Source organism: Mangifera indica, chromosome 7 (genome assembly GCF_011075055.1).
Source record: "Mangifera indica cultivar Alphonso chromosome 7, CATAS_Mindica_2.1, whole genome shotgun sequence".
Lineage (NCBI taxonomy): Eukaryota > Viridiplantae > Streptophyta > Magnoliopsida > Sapindales > Anacardiaceae > Mangifera > Mangifera indica.
The window spans coordinates 14757384-14773839 of NC_058143.1; the positions used below are offsets into that span (position 1 = coordinate 14757384).

At 33.9% G+C, this 16456-nt stretch overlaps 3 protein-coding genes across 4 annotated transcripts; 1 reads left to right on the top strand and 2 right to left on the bottom strand.

Annotated features, from left to right (window-relative positions):
- Positions 1 to 1477: 1477 nt before the first annotated feature.
- LOC123221267 lies at positions 1478 to 5045 on the bottom strand. Of its 2 annotated transcripts, none has more exons than XM_044644062.1 (3): positions 4458 to 5045; positions 2098 to 3694; positions 1478 to 1927 (listed from the first exon to the last, which is right to left on the bottom strand). In XM_044644062.1, coding segments are annotated over exons 1-3 (1707 nt in total). In that variant the 5' UTR covers positions 4567 to 5045; the 3' UTR covers positions 1478 to 1926. The 2 variants fall into 2 exon arrangements, with proteins under 2 accessions (XP_044499997.1, XP_044499996.1); XM_044644061.1 differs by having other exon boundaries at positions 1478 to 3694; positions 4458 to 4672; positions 4908 to 5042.
- Positions 5046 to 9181: 4136 nt separating this feature from the next.
- LOC123221819 lies at positions 9182 to 10603 on the bottom strand. The gene has a single exon (XM_044644739.1). It carries the CDS (start codon positions 10411 to 10413, stop codon positions 9406 to 9408), a length of 1008 nt encoding a protein of 335 aa, XP_044500674.1. The 5' UTR covers positions 10414 to 10603; the 3' UTR covers positions 9182 to 9405.
- LOC123221515 lies at positions 10452 to 16416 on the top strand. The gene is made up of 6 exons (XM_044644350.1): positions 10452 to 10478; positions 11682 to 11945; positions 12699 to 12875; positions 12935 to 12987; positions 13563 to 14622; positions 15130 to 16416. The coding sequence occupies exons 1-6, from the start codon at positions 10452 to 10454 to the stop codon at positions 15277 to 15279; spliced, it is 1731 nt and encodes a 576-aa protein (XP_044500285.1). The 3' UTR covers positions 15280 to 16416.
- Positions 16417 to 16456: the final 40 nt, after the last annotated feature.

The following is a 16456-nucleotide window of genomic DNA, read 5'->3' on the forward strand; positions in this document are numbered from 1 at the left end:
TATGGGTAAGTTTTGCAAACTTAAATAACTATTTGTTTGATAAATTTTGTTGTTATTATTAGAGTTAAAAACATCATTTAATGAATTTATTTACGAAAAGAAAATTTTATTTTTTTTCATTGTTGTTTTGAAAACTAATAATTTTTTCTTATTTAGGTTTAAAAAGTTAATTTTTTCCATTCTCAATATCTATGGGTTTCATATTTTAAGGTTAATAGTTGTACTTTTTAAAGTTTAAAACATTATATTAGCACTTCAAAAAATGTATTCTCTTTTTCTGATAATCGTTCTTCTTATTGATTCACTTGGGCATGTCCTTTGTCTCACCATTGGCATACTCGCTCCCTTTTCGATGGTTTCTCAGCGTAAAAATCACTCAAAATTCAATTGAAATGGTTGGTCGATGTTGTACAGATATATGCATTGATCATTGTACAAATCTATGCATTGGTTGTGGCATATATTTGTATATTAGTCAACGCTTAAAATAGTCGAATCACAGATTTGTGTAATGTCGTCCAACGGGTTGCACAGATTTGTATCGCATAAATCTGTGTGATGTTGTTTGGTCATTTTAGTTGGATTTTAAGTGATTGTCACACCAAAAAACCACCATAGAGGGAGAGAAGGTGTCAGTGATAAGGTTCTCAAAATATTTGGGTTTTTTTTTTTGGCCTAGTTATGTAAGTTGAAATGTAATTTTTTCTATTTATTTGAATAGAGAGTTACTCGATATTTGTGTAATATTTTACTTATTGTAGAGTTGATTGATATTTTATGCATTAGGGGGTTAAATAATATTCAATCTATACTTGATAGGTTTTTTTTTTAATATTTTATAGTAAGGGGTAAAAAGAAGTTTTCAATTTGTGGTATTTAAAAAAAATTTTAACAGGATTTGCTCTTATTAATAAAAAAATATATTTAATTTCATAAATTAATAGTAACAGGGTGTATGCGAAAGTGCTTTTAATTTTCTCTCATATTTGTTTTGTTTAATTAAAAAACAAAAGATTTAATTTAATATTTAATAATCACAAATAACTCGTAGATTTGTTGTATGTATAATTTGATTTGCTTTTGACTCATATTTGTCTCAACCTGACTTGTATCAAAGCACTCTGTTGATATATCAAGTCTATTGAATAATATTTTAAATTATTAAATTACTTTTATCAAAATATTTTATGTTCTATTGTAAAGATACAAGAGATTTTTAACCAGTAGGAATTATGTTGGTGTAAATTTGAACCATTCTAATGAAGTAAACAGGGAAAACACACTTTTGTTTGTTGTTATATGATTAGGTTTGATGGTTATGCATCTCTTTCATTTATGTCCATGCCAAAAGACAATAGTTTTGAAGATCTTTGAGGAAACCTGTACCCATTCATTACTGTATTTTACTTGACAAGGGGTTAAAAAAATTGATGAAATATTAGAATTTTGAGAAAAAAAACCTGAGTTTGAACCTCTATTATGCTTGTAAAACCAGTAATTAATTACTTGAAAAAAATATATATACAGCAGACCAAACAAATCTTGTACAATGATATATTGTACAAACTGCATTTGACTAATTGCAGGAGAGAGAGCATAAATTTATTTGATAATACACTATTGAATGTCCCCAATTCACCTGTAAACATTACACCAACACTACACTGACCCCTGCCATTGTTAATTCTTCCAATTGACATCTTAGCTGCAGCTTGAAAAGCCAATCATATTTAAGAAGCTTGGCATTGCAGGTGTAAGTTTGTTCAAGTCTCCAATTATCAATCTTCTTCACCTGAAAAGAGTAAATGCCTGATCTGTGCAATTCTTCAGGGAACTTGGCTTCATGGGAATCACTTGCCTTGCCACCCAGAAGAATATAGTATAAATCTTCTTTCTCCACTGTAACTAAAAGCAGCCCTGGTGCAATCTTGTAGATACCAACCCAGAATGAAAAAAACCAGTGTTTTAAATGACAACCCAGATTGAAACTAAACATATAGCTAGACCTATTACTTGTACAAAATTACAATATACAGAAATTAAGGAAAGGCCTCAAATTAAACATGAGAGCAGTAATTGTATGCACAATGAACCTACCATCTTTCATCACCAAACCAATTATCCTTCTCTTTTGGTCCTGTTGGTCCTTCCTCACCATAAAGCTCTGTAGGAAACAAGTCAAAGAGGTTTTCCACTGAAAATCGAACAAGAAATGGAAGAAGATTGATGATCTTATCCGCCTCAATTCGTGCACTGTACACAATGGTTGGACCCCACTCTCTCATATACTGTAACCAAAATGGTTCGATGATAGCTCCATCTCCAAGATACTCGGCTGCAATCATCTGATACTTGGTGCTTGAATCAACTATAAATTTACTTTGAGCACACTTATCCATTACTCCTATCCCTAGCTTTAATGGCCCTCGAAGGTATGTTCCAGCATGCGGATAACTAGCATGCCCATGTTTAGATGAATACACAACTGGCTTATTCCCTTCAATAAACTCTAAGTTAAAAGCATCCACCCATTCACCACCCCAGTGTTGTGAAAAATACACTTGCCAAAGTTCTCCAGAGAAATTGTTCACACGAAGGGTGAAGTGTTCCCAGTCACCCACATGTTCCCCTATCTTGGTCATTTCCATAGTCACTAACCCGATTTTCAGGGTGGCTGGTCCATTGAAGGGGCAAAAGACCCACATTGCTATATCTGTAAATGTTCCTCCTAACATGGGTTTGACATGAACATAAACTTCTGCGCTTTCAAAGTTCCCCTTCTTGAGATAATTTTTAGCTTCATCCTCAAATGGTAAATCCATCCAAAAGGCACCATCATTTTCCCCACCACAAGGCAAGTTTGAGCCTCTACAATCAATTGGCACACCTTTCTTCTTCCCCTCTTTGTATAAAAGTGCTCCATTTTTGAAATACCATGGCACTGATGAGGGCATATACTCCTCATCAGGATGAAAGAACACAGTTGGTCCATAGTGCTTGATAAGCGCATGAATCTGGATCAAATTGGGCATTGCAGGCAGTGTAGGGTCAAGATTCTTCAAACAAGCAATATCTAGCTTTTCTTCAGAACTTAAGTAGGTACCACAATAAAATGTCCCAACAGAAACGCCTCTAGCAAACATTCCTCTTATGCAGGGTCTATGGCTCCAGACCTGAAATGGGAACTTGGAATAAGTTGAATCAATGCTAAGTATCACTTCATAAGTTTCACAACACGCCGTAAGATCCTTCCTGACACATCTAACTTCCTCAGGTTCAGGCTCCTCTGGGGTGCTGGTAACCACCATGCCCATAGCCTTATAACCCACTGGGGGATTTGGTAGCCAAAAGTAACCACAACAACCATATTGTGAATCTGTACTCCAAATTAATGAGTAGTCAACAGGCTTTCTTAGAGCTGGAAGATCTATCAGTGAATTATCCAAACAACCAGCTTCTGTCTTAGAGGCAGCAGCTTCACGAGCCACAAGAAGAAACCCTCTCAGAGGCTTATCATTGGGCTGGCAATAGTGACCAAGACAGTAAAAGCCATCTGGGATTCCTACAGGCTTATAAAATGTGACACCTTTTGCTTTTTCATGCAATGGCATGCAGCTCCAAACGCTCTCACACTCAGTGACTTGGAAAACTTCCAACTCTCCTAAGTGTATTCTTCCGGTAGCAAAACCTTGGCCTGTACAGATTATAAATCATCATTTCCCAAGTTAGAATAGAGTCATGATATTTAAAGAACTACGCTACTGGATGAAGAGCTAAACTAGTTAAGAAATCAGTAGGGGAATAAATTCCTGGATTCTGTAAGCAATTTAAAGATAAATCCATAACGAGCAAACCACACAATGTTATGTTCTAAGTAAAGTACCCCTAAATTATTAATTTTATGCTTTCTAATAATATTTCCAAAAGTATAAAATCCAGCAGAACAGAGAAGCAAATTTATGAACCAGAGCCTCAGCAGAATCCAAAATTAATAAGAACTGTTCCACTTTAAGAAAAATTCAGCAGATCCATTGATTTACAAAAAAAAAAAAAAAAAGGGCACAAAGTTAGACAGGTCAGGAGGGACCGGATCACCACCAATAAAAATTATATATATGAGAGAACATGGATATCCATCGCATATTCTGGTAAGTATTCAATGAAGTACACACTCATCATCATCTTCATGATGATCATAACATCTCGAAAATGTAAAAACTAAAAAAAAAAAAAAGGAATAAAAGATAATGAGAATTAGAAGAATGTGGAGATGAAAGAAACACTACCCAGAAATTAATCTCTATATGAGCTACTTTCAAACAAAGATCTTCATTTAGAAAGTAACAAAGTAAAATTCACAATTTAAACTCCCCAAAAATTGTTTCTTTTTAGATAAAATGGGGGGTAAATAATAAACTAAAATCTATACTTTTACATAGAGGGGTGCATGTGCAAACCTTGTGGCCACTTTGGAAGTGGAGAAGGGAAAGAGAAAGGTTGTGGCTCGGGCGAGCTGTAATCAAACCCAATGGGTCGGTTCCAGTAGAAGCACTCACAATTAAACATTTTGAACTTTTTATCACCAAACCTTCTCGACCCAACAAAACACAGATATGACTTATCAAGAATATGACCTTAGCCAAGTCTCCCTAGTTCATATGCACATACACCCCTGAAGAGGAAGAATAAGAGAGAGTTAGAGGTAGTAGAAGGTCTCCCTCTCTACCTTCAGAGCTCTCAATTAATCAACATAAAGAAAGAGAGGCAAGGCAAGCAAGAAATAGCTAGTTGAAAGAGATTATTATCATAATCATTATCATTATCATTATTATTATTATTTTGGTGGAGGGTGAGACTGGGGTGGGGGGCTTTAAAATGAATAATGAAGAAAGAGATGGATGGTTTACTTGTCTTAAGGAGAAAAAGAAAGATGAGGGCCACTGTTGAGTAAGAAGAGGGGAAAAGTGGGGAAGAAGACGAAGAGCTTCTGCAACTAATTTTCTGGTATCACATCCATCACATCCTCTCTTCCAAGTTCTCCTATTATTACCACTGAATGCAAAATAATAAGGCCAAAAGACTTGCTCCATGTAATTCCAAAGTTTTAGGTGTCCAACTTTTTTAAATCCAAATATAATTTTGTTAAAAATTTAAATTAAAATTAAAAGATAAAATTATTATTTTAATTATATTTTTAAAAACATAAATAAGTTATTATATATTTTTAATTTTAAAAATTAATAAATTTAATAATATATTATTATTGTTGTTATTAGAGATGTTGGGTTTATTATGATTTTTATTTATCAATATATAAAAATTAGAAAGGATTTGACTATTAGAAACGGGTCGCTAGAATTACAAGGAGCAGCAAAACGAATATCCAATATTAGTACTCATCGAAACGGTGCGTGTCATTTTCTTTTCTTTCTTTTCATTGTCAAATAGATTATTTTGGGCAAAATTGACATTCAATATATATAAATTCTTTTCAACTTATCAAATTTTTATACAAGACCCGTGGATAAGGCCGGTATCACTCATTAAAAATAAGTAAAGATTAATTAAATATTATTTAAAATATATAATTTGGCCGGTTGGCATGCAAAAATATGCTAGCCATTTCGCCAAAAGCTTGCAAAAATACAATCCAAGAGGTCTTGAACCGTATTGTACACCTTTCAATTTTAATGGATCAACTTGATTTACTAGACTCATTAATTGACAAGCCTAAGTCCGATATAGTCCTTAGGTGCGATGGATTGTGCATCCTAGAATGGAGGTTGGTGTTCGATGTTGTGCTCATTGCAAATACCAATTCTAACAAACATTTTCAACAATTATTGAAAAGTTTTATATATGAAAAATGTTATGTGCATAACTTTTGCATATAATTTTATGCATAAATAATAACATATTTTTATATGACTGGATAATTAAAAATTAAATATAAAACAATATTCAATTACATAGTGACATATTATTATTTATGTATAAAGTTATGCATATAGTTTTATTGTTTATATATATAATTTTCAAAGAATCCTAATAAACAGTGTAATATATTTTTATAAGGCGAAAGGACTATTTCCTACCCAAGTTTCAATGTCAATACAAATACATACCCTTGAGATTTGAAAAACTTAAAGGTCTACTTATAAACTAATTTCTATTAAAATTTTTTGTTAAAGACAAGGGTAAAATCATTATTTTACCAATAATATTAAAAAAATGAATTCCATTAAGTTTTGCCCCTATGTTTTAAAAATTAACAACTTTATTTTGTCTAAAGTTTTCTAACTTTGAAAAGTAACATTCTCCTTCCTCCCCCAAAAAAAACTTAGGGTTTATTTTCTTGTCTTCTCTGACCATCAGCAACAATGTTTAAACCTACACACTGAGCACGATCTCCCCGATGTGAGGAAGAGTGTCTGAGGCTTTGTTGATTCATCCAAATGATGCTTCTTCGTCGATTCCTCTGAAATCAACGAAGACACATCTCCATCATACGTCGAAGAAGGTGAGAGGTGGTCGTCAGTGTGTTCTCAGGCAAAAGCAACGTTGCCAATGGCCAGAAAGAGTAAGAAATAAACCTTTGGTTTTGAAGGGGGTAAATGTTACTTTTTAAAGTGAAAAAACTTTACGTAGATGTGAAGTCGTTAGTTTTTCAAACCTTGAGGGAAAAACTTAACGAAATTTATATTTTTTTTAATATTACTAATAAAATAATGATTTTACCCTTATTTCTAACATAAAATTTTAACATAAGATAGTTTATGGGTAGGATTTTGAATTTTTCAAACCTTAAAAATATGTATTCGTTTTGATATTATAACTTAAGTGGAAAATAGTCTTATGGCCTTTTTATAAATAAAAAAAAGTTAGTGGACAAGAACGTGAAGTCATTTATATTGATAATTAGAAGTAGAATAATAATTATTATGAGTTAATTATTGGATAGTCAACGATGTAAGTAAATAAGCCTAACACGGCGCATCCCTACAAGTTTTATCCAAATACTGTGAACAACCTAATAAATTAAAATTATAAATATTATATCCGTTGTGTCTGTTTCTAACCCTAAATTACAATCAAAATTAAGCTGACTTTTCCCCTACAATCCCATATAAATTTATCATCAGTTTTTTTTTTTTCCTTTTTAAGATAAACATATAAATCAATTGTGAGAGTGAGATAGATGGGCTCATCATATGTGGTCCCTCAAGGATGATTCACAAAAAATAAGTAAAATAAGATGTTAATATAAACTATTTTGAGAGTTTATTTGTGTTGATGAGATTTTGCTTATCAAGTAATGTATGTAATTTAAAGTTCTGTTAGTGAGGGTATAATACCAATACAGCGCTGATGATTCAAAAAGATATCTTGATACCTATTATGATGATAAAATTTAAGTATAAAAAGAGATTAAGACGTATAGTGATTTTTTAATGTAGTTCAACGTATCACTTAAATACGGTTATAATATTTATAATTTTGAGAGAATACTTTGATGAAGTTAACATAAAGATTACATGAAAATGTTCTAAAGGGTATTAAAAGGTAGAGAAATACATTCAAGAAGGTTGTTGGGTTTGAGGGTACAGATTGTGAAACTTAGGATGAACTAAGGTTGATCTTAAGTACAGAAAAAAAAAATTTGGTATGTGTTTCCTCATTTTTCCTTGGTGATCATTCATATTTATAAAATCTTGGGAAAAAGTTACAATGTTATCAATTACAAATTATAAATTTAATTTTAAGATATTAACTTTTTAAATAGTTACATCAGAGGAGTATCAATATCAATTGTGTTGTAAAAAATTATAAAAAAATTTTTATAAGCTTTATTTTGATAAAAATTGACTTAACTCATTAAGTTTGAAAAATTATATTTTAACCCAAAATTTTGAAAGATATAAAAATGACAATTTAATATATTTTTGAAAAACTTATTCAAATCCAAATTTGAGTTATGATATTTTAGTTCATAAAAATTCATTATTTCAAATAGTTCATTGGAATTTGACCAAAAAATTGGTTTAACTCATTAGGTTTGAAAAATGACACTTTAACCTAAAAATTTGAAAGATTTGAAAATAAATTTTAGAAAGAACTTTCACATACAAAAAAATATTTTAATCAAGATTAATGTTTTAAGATTACAAAAATATTTACCTAAACTTTAGTTTTTCTTCAAATCTTCAAGAATTCTTTATTTGAGTTTAATTATTTTTAATCTTCATTTTGATATTTCTTCAAATGTATTAGATATTTAAACTTATATTTAAGTAAAGTCATTAGTTAATAAACTTAAAGATATATTAGTTTATTATCATCAAAAGAAGAGTTTAATGACTCATTGAGTCAATAAACACAAGTCTCGTTTTGTTGTAACAAATATGATTATGCACTCTTAGGTTATATAGAGGCATTTTTTTCCATAATGACTTTCTTAACAAGGATGCAAAAGACTGCCTCAAGTGGGCTTACTTCATTGTGAGAAGTGTACGCATGTTCTCCCTCTTCCCCCACTTGGGTCCATATTGAAGAACCATGGGTGAGGGCTGATCTTGGTCCTTACCATAAAGGTAACTTAAACAAGGTACGTTGAACCATTTGGAAGAGATTTCAGTGGCCCTAGCATAATAATAGAGCATGACATCCTTAATTATCGTGATGTAGAGCTAAAGGATTGTACTCTATAATTACATATTTGATTTTAGAAGAAGTTCTAACTTATTTGTCTATTTGTATTTGCAACTTCCAAACATGTAATGTTATGTGTTTATCTATGTATGTTATACATGGTTTCCCCTTTTTTCCGTTAATGATCATTCATATTTATGAGACTAATTAGGTAGGAAAAATATTCTTTTTCATCATGCACATATTCTCTAATCAAGAGATATATGTCTGTAAATCAAAGCACGGGTCATCACTTCTATTTATTGGTAGCTTTTCGAGAAGTTATTTTGCAAGTAAAGGATTACAATACATCATTTCTGTCTTGTTTAATATAACAAAATCCTAGAGTTGTCTCATTGGACTTTTAAAAAAATGCACAAATATTTTTATTTTTCAAGTACCCATCATCTTGTTTGGATGGCTAGAAAGCTTTTGTTACTACCATGAAAATGATACGTGGGGGAAGAAATTGTCTTAGATCTAATAAGGGGAATGTTTTAATACTTGGCCTTCCATGGGGCATCGATTATTAGATAAAAACAGAACCTTTTTTTTAAGGTGCATATTGCGGAGCAGAAATTGCACAAATATGATGAAATAATATAAAAATTAAATTCCATCATGTTGTATGAAAAAATAAAAAATTTATATTAATTCCATCAATGCCTTCACCGACGAAAAGTAGCACTATCATCAACCGTGCTAAGGTGACACATCTTACCAATGTGCCCCTCCGCCACCACAAGAAATCGACACCTCACACCCAAATGCATTACCAAAACACGAAAACAACCCTCCTCCGTCCGTCCTCCGACTTGCACGGCCACCGCGCTTACTATTAGCCCTCAACTTTGAATTATCATATATTGGTGGAAGTTCATGCCGCCATCTAGCAACCGTCATTTTCAGGTTTTCTTTATGGTCCTCCTCCCTCGTCAAATCATCAGTCAGCAATACAACCTCTCCCGCTTTATTCTTCGCCGGCGTCGGTGTCTTGTACAACCCCTTCGCTATCGCCGCCGCCACCACGGACGCTGAAGGCCCCACGTCCGTGGAAACCAACGACCCGTTTACAATGCTGCCATAATTATAATTATTATTTCCATTTACCATCGAACCATTGCACATTGAGCCAACGTTAGCGCCACGATTTTTCGCCCAATCCTCGCTGGTCAAATCCGTCCTGTCGCTCATTGAACGGTGTAGTTTCCCGTTACCGTTCTTGGTGGCTTTGATGATGAGATTCGTTCTCTCGTCATTCGGATCTCTCATCGATGAAATATCGCTGCACATTTCGGCCGACAGCGGCAGGCTCCGCCTTGTGTTATCCAAGAGGGTGATGCCCATGTTGAGGATCCCTTGGGGGCGACCGGAGGGGCGGCGAACCTGCAACGCCACAAAGGCGGAAGAGTTGTTGGAGAGGGAACCGAAGAGGTGGCTGATGAGAACACGAACGGAGCCGACGACGACGTCTTTCAACCACGCCACGGCGTAAATTTCGATCATAATGGCAGAATTTTCATCTGTGAGGAACGTGTCATCGACACGAAACATAAATTTCTCGTCCCAAAAGGGGTTGTTAAGGCCCGTTTGATCGATCCGTGTGGTGAGTTTTCGATCGCTATCAACCCATGCAGTCACATAAGTTTTCATGTTTTTAGAAACGAGGGCCAAGTCATGGGCGGAAGTTACATTGATCTCAAGAACGCGGCTAGGAACAACCATTTTAAATAAATTAGATGACCGCAGCGGTTGTATTGGTGATGGCGCCGGCGGAGTTGGAACTGTTTGTGCGACGGTTCCTACTCAGGGCCTGGTGCTCATCGTGGAGGAGGCTAAGATTTCATATGAGTTGATCAGAGCAAATTGTGGTGTGAAGAAAATAGAACATTTTAGATGAATTTGATGGGATATGGTTGGCGAAAAACAAGGTGGACCGGTTATATGAGAAAGAGTATTATTGGACCTAGAAATGTTACGTTGAAATGTATTTGCATTTTGCCAAATAACCATTTCCCACACCAAGTTTGGTGTAAACTAACATTTCTACTAGATAATTACATCAAAAATCTAAATATTTATTTACCTGAAATCTGGTATAAATTGAAATTTTATGTAATTAATTATTAAAAATATAAATATTTATTTATTTGTTAAATTTTATTAGTATTATTAGAATAAAATTATTATTTATTAAAATATTTAAAAAATAAAAAATTTATCATATTTTTTCTCTAAACTTAAAAATCTAACAAACTCTCTCCCATCCAATTTTATTCCTAATAATAATAATAAAGTTTAATAGACAGATGAATATTTAAATTTTTAATAGTTAACAAAAAATTGAGTTTACATCGAACCTTAGATGAAAAATAGTCATTCAAGCCTTTGCATTTTTGGGATTTTTTTTAAGAGTTTAGAAATAAATCACATTTATAGTAATAAATTAAAGTGGTAATTTATGATTTAGTGATATGAATTTTTTTTTTTCACTTTAAAATCATTAAATCAAATGTTATTAATAAATAAATTTATATAATTTATTTATAGGTGTATTATTTTCCGTGAGGAACAATTGATACACAAAGACAGCATTTTGTTAATGAAATGTTAACTATAGTAAACGATCTTATGTTTGAACGGATCAACTAACTTTGAAAACAAACCGCAAGTAAGCCAACTTCCCGTGCCAAAGTCATTTATTGCCAGAAGGTTTTGTTTCATTCTTGCACTTTGTGGTAAGAAACTACGTGTCTCTGAAACCGCCAGAATAAGTTCAGCTGAATCAACTTAATTTGAGCAAGCTTTACTTTCCAAAAATGGATTCAACCCTGTAACTATTCCCTCTTCTTCTTCTGTTTAACTTCCTTTTGCCATTTGTCAAGACCAGTTCGGATTACAACACTTTATTCTTCAAGAATTGCTCAAGCCAAACGTTTACACGCGCAACTCATGATGAATGTCACTCACAAAGACTTTCTTCTGTTTTTCAGCAACTGGTGCCTCGCTCTTCTCAGTCCAAGTACTTCAGAGCCACTGCAGGTGAAGACCCGGAAGATAATAACAATGGCGCCGGCGTCTCCGGTCTCTTTGAGTGCAGAAGGGATTTGAACAACCATGATTGCTTTAACTGTGAGAATTCCCTCCCGAAAACTAAGAAGCACGGAAACGCACAGCAGTGTGCGTTTCCACGAACCCGAAACGTTTCGGTTTCCGAAACGGCCCGAAACTGGTACGAAACGTTTCGGGCCGTTTCGGTAATTTTAGATAAAAGGGATGGGCGTCTTCTTCTTCTGCTGGGTGTCTCAATAAATTAATTTGTTCCAGCAAAAAAAATGTAAATTCTGGCAGCATATATAATACTGAATATTAGCAGAGAAACTCACCAAGAAAGCATAAAAAAGCTAATTATGGAACAATGTATGTTTTTCAAAGAGAATGAATGTTATAGGAATTGGTAAAAATGAAAGAATATAAAAAAACATCTTTGAAACAGAATTTTCTTTCTGCTTGTCCTCGAGATTATCGCTGGAAACATTCATTCTCTTTGAAAATAGGACAGCATTCCATATATTTTGATAAAATATATTGATTTATATACATGTTTATTTTCCATTCTAAAAGATGAATATATAAGTATTGATTTTATTTATATATACATGTTTCAAGAACTTGAATTTATAATTTATTTTTTATATAAAATTATTTTGTTATATGTTATTTTATATTGATTGGAAAAAATTAATTGTTGTATTTTTTTAATTAAAATATAGGTTATTTTATTTTTTATAAAAATTTCGTATTTATAAAAAAACCCTATATTTTTTATATTTACACGTTTCCCCACGTTTCCGTTTCCTACTTTTTAAAAAAAATACGTTTCCACGTTTCCGTTTCCACGTTTCCACGTTTCCGTTTCCGTGCTACCTAGCCCGAAAATATCAAACACCTTGAGAAAGAAAGCTGTAGCGGTGAGGATTCAACTTCATGGGTGCTACTTCGGCTATCAGACTGATGAATACTTTAGCATTCATGAGACTTCGAAATTCGAGGTTCCTCACAAGGTTTGCGGCGAGAAGGCTGAAAATATCGGATTCGAAGACTTGAAAGATAAGGCCTTTGTGAAATTGGAGAATGTTATAATGGATGGTAAAGGGTTTTACTCAGGAAGCCATGAGCATGTGCTTGTAATGGCGCAATGCGAAGAAGATTGTTAGTCTGGTGAACGTGTGAGGATGCTGTGCAGATTGCTCGTCAAGAATGTGGCAACAGAATTTCCGTCCAAATTCATTTGTACAGGTGGTTCCGCTATGGATTCATTCCAAATGAAGAGCTAGGCAATTCATAGAGAGTTAAGCTACAAGAATATTATTTGTAACACAAACGTTATGTAACAGCCTTTGTCTCCTTCTTTCGGGCTCTAATTCATAATGGAGATCTGATTTCCCTCATGTCCACAATTTATGGTAAGAGTTTCGAGTGTGTGTCCCTTAATTTAAGCCCAGAATTTATCTTTACAAACGAACGAAGAGTTCCAATGAATACGCGCTCATAACTTCAGTAGAGGAAGTATGGTATGTTAAATATGATATACTCATGAGTACTTTTTCTAACACAGAAATTGTTGAGCACAGAACACGAGGGAGGAAACTACTTGAAATTAATTTCCATGATTTCTTAATCATTTGTTGTTGTGAATCATACATCGAAGTCACCCAGTGCCTCGCTGGATTTTTCTTGGTCAATGGGAATACATTGATTAAGAAAAGGAAGAAAATCCAAACATTTCTCATTGCAATCAGAAATTCGATGTTTCAGCCTTTTCATTCTCAACTAGATACGCTGCCTTCGTCCATTGACCTTTGACCATGGAGACCATTCACCACCATTCACCACCATCACGAGCTAACCTTACAGGAGGATAATTTTTACCACTACTGCCACGGTTACTGCAGCGGTTGCTTTGAAACCATCGCCGACGGATCTCCAGCTTACGTTTGTGAAACTTGCAGGTTTGGTCTTCACAAATCATGCTCAGAATTGCCCACAGAAATTTCGCATCCTCTTCACCCTCAACACCCTTTGACCTTTCTTTCCCACCCGTATCCTCCTCTCGTTTGTGTTCGATGCAGAGATTTGTACTGCAGCTTCGGTTTCAGTTGCAGCGCCTGCTCTTTCAATCTTGACTTAAAATGCGCCTTGTCAAAAAATGACACTCTTTCCCAACAGGAAGTCCTGGAAAGAGATATAAAAGCCACCTTTAAACATTTCTGCCACAAGCATGAGCTAAAGCTTTGCAATTTATTAGGACGCTGTTTGAGTTGGCATTGTTGCGAGTATTGCATTTCTGATTCGGCGTCTTATTGTCGTGATTGCGAATTCTTGATTCATGAATCTTGTTTGGAGATTCCTCAATGTGTCGAACAACATCCACTTCATCCTGAACACCCACTTCGCTTTTGTGATGTCAATGAGGATTTTAAAGAAAGGTATAAACCCTGTGATGCTTGTGGCTATTTAATTCATGGATTCAGCTTAATGTGTGGATCTTGCGAATGTTTCTTTCATGTTACATGCGTTAAGGCAATTGGACGCCCACTGAATCATAATTGTCACAGCCATAACATGTTTTATTTCAAGGATGTGAATGCGGAAACATGGCTTTGCGACCGTTGTAAGCATTATTTATCTGGGTCTTATTATGGCTGTGTGATTTGTGGGATCAGACTGCACCTCCAGTGTGTACCTATACCCAAGATTGTGGAGCATAAATGTCACTTGCATCCTCTTGAACTTGTAGATTCAGTAGTAGAAGATGATTATTCAAGAGTGAATAATTGTGATGTTTGTGAGACACCACGGGATGCCAAGAATTCTTTTTATAAATGTAAGAAATGCGGCTTTGTTGCTCATATTGAATGCATCGTCTCAGAGGTAAGTTTACAATCCACCCATTTAGAAGAATCGTGATCTTCCATTGTCAAATTTACATGAATGCTTAAATTATTATGCTTTTCATGTGCTTGTATGTGGTTGATCATCTTTATGCTATAATTTGATCGTGCTCTTGGCCTGTGGTGGATGGTTGCTCTTTGCTTTAAACTACTGAGTTGATTCGGAAATGCAAAGTGTTTGATAAATTGCCAAACTGGGTTTTGATGATAGATAATTTATTAGTTTACCCTATGAATTGGTCTGCCTTGCTTGATTCAATTTACATTTTTTTAAATGTCCTAAGATATATAAAGAAGTAGGTATTCTTGTGCTTAAGCAATTAAGTCTTACATAATCTCTGTTAAAGATGACAAAATTCTGCAAATAATTGTTCAGATATTACAGAATATACGGAGAATTAAAATCTGATGAATTATTCCAAGAATTAATATAGATGACTAAATTATGTGGATAATTGCTTACCCTTCTCTGAACTTTGTAAGTATTGATGACACTTCATTGGAGATACTGTCATCCTTAAATCGCGGGTTCGAAGATAAAGCAGAGCAATGCAATGATGAAAACAAGAATATTGATGACACAGACGGAAACAGGATTGTGGTGATTGAAGGTAAGATTGATAAAACAGAAGAGTGAGGAAGTGCAGGAGGCAGATGCAGAAGAGTAGCTTAATGTGATACAAAAGACTGTAGCCTAGCCGAATTTGAGCTACTTGCTAATTTAAAATAATAACAGAAGATGTTTTGATAAAGACGAAGGCATTAGCTTCAGAATTTGGGGCCGCAAGAAAAGATGTTATATCAAGTTGAATACCCTACTTGATTCAGGGAAGAAGATTCATGACACGTCAAATTACTTCATGGTAGGTTACTAGTACTACCCAGGTCAGTGAACAATGATAAATTTATTTGCGATTTCCTTATGAGAACTTGGGATCAAGCTTTCGAACTTTTTTTCCCTGCTCAACCTTCAATACATATTCTTTTAAAAAATTATGGGAGCTGTCACTAGTTTATAACCCAAAAAAGTAGAATTCATGGACAAGCATATGCACAAATAAATGAAACACAAATTGTCCTGATAGATTGATGTATTTTGTTATGCTACAGGTGATCTCACTAAGATAGGAAAAATGGGAAGTGTTGCAGAAGAGAGCTTACTAACCTTATTTTCTACTGTATTCGATTAATTGAGCCTTTCACGTAGGCATGAGTAGTTGGTGCATAAATTGTTCTTGTTGGATGAGTAATTTATGAGATAAGACTATATTGATAGCCACTATGGAATGCTAGAATCAAATGACTCTCTTAAATTGTCAACAAAATTTTTTGAACACTTCTCCTTGAACACAAATTTAGCCTAGATCTTGTTCTCTTAACTTAGATCATGTTTGTTTAATCTCTGGATGACAATTACCTGCAGATTTCAAGCAGATGTACAGCAAATACAGAGTAGTGTAACATTTGTATTAATGTTAAGGATAACACAACTGTGGATGAAGTGCAGGAGATGTTGGAGTTAGTGTTCTTGAGCGAATCTTCTCAACCATATAAATTCATGTAAAGTTGTCTTTAAACATTCAAGTGACATTTTTATCTGTGAGTCACCAGAACGTGACAGACACCAATTCGCCTAATTTAATATACTAGCCACATGTTGCCTTTTTAGGAGGGCAATCAGTATTATAATTGATGGTTATGAGACAGAGATTTATTGTTCGAGTGAATTTTGAATACGAAAGTCATATAAGGAGGAGAAAACATAATACCTATAGATTCGACTCTAGGGTATTCTAATAATTTAATTTATTGGA

What these genes read in the sequence shown, in the direction of transcription:
- LOC123221515 (XM_044644350.1), top strand. Translation starts at nt 10,452, where the DNA reads ATGGCGCCGGCGGAGTTGGAACTGTTT. An exon ending in AAACGTTTCGGGCCGTTTCG is followed by an intron (nt 11,946 to 12,698) that starts GTAATTTTAGAT and finishes TTCGGCTATCAG; the next exon opens with ACTGATGAATACTTTAGCAT. An exon ending in TTGAATGCATCGTCTCAGAG is followed by an intron (nt 14,623 to 15,129) that starts GTAAGTTTACAA and finishes TTTGTAAGTATT; the next exon opens with GATGACACTTCATTGGAGAT.
- LOC123221819 (XM_044644739.1), bottom strand. Translation starts at nt 10,413, where the DNA reads ATGGTTGTTCCTAGCCGCGTTCTTGAGATCAATGTAACTTCCGCCCAT.
- LOC123221267 (XM_044644061.1), bottom strand. Translation starts at nt 4,566, where the DNA reads ATGTTTAATTGTGAGTGCTTCTACTGGAACCGACCCATTGGGTTTGAT. An exon ending in ACTTCCAAAGTGGCCACAAG is followed by an intron (nt 3,695 to 4,457) that starts GTTTGCACATGC and finishes TAATCTGTACAG; the next exon opens with GCCAAGGTTTTGCTACCGGA.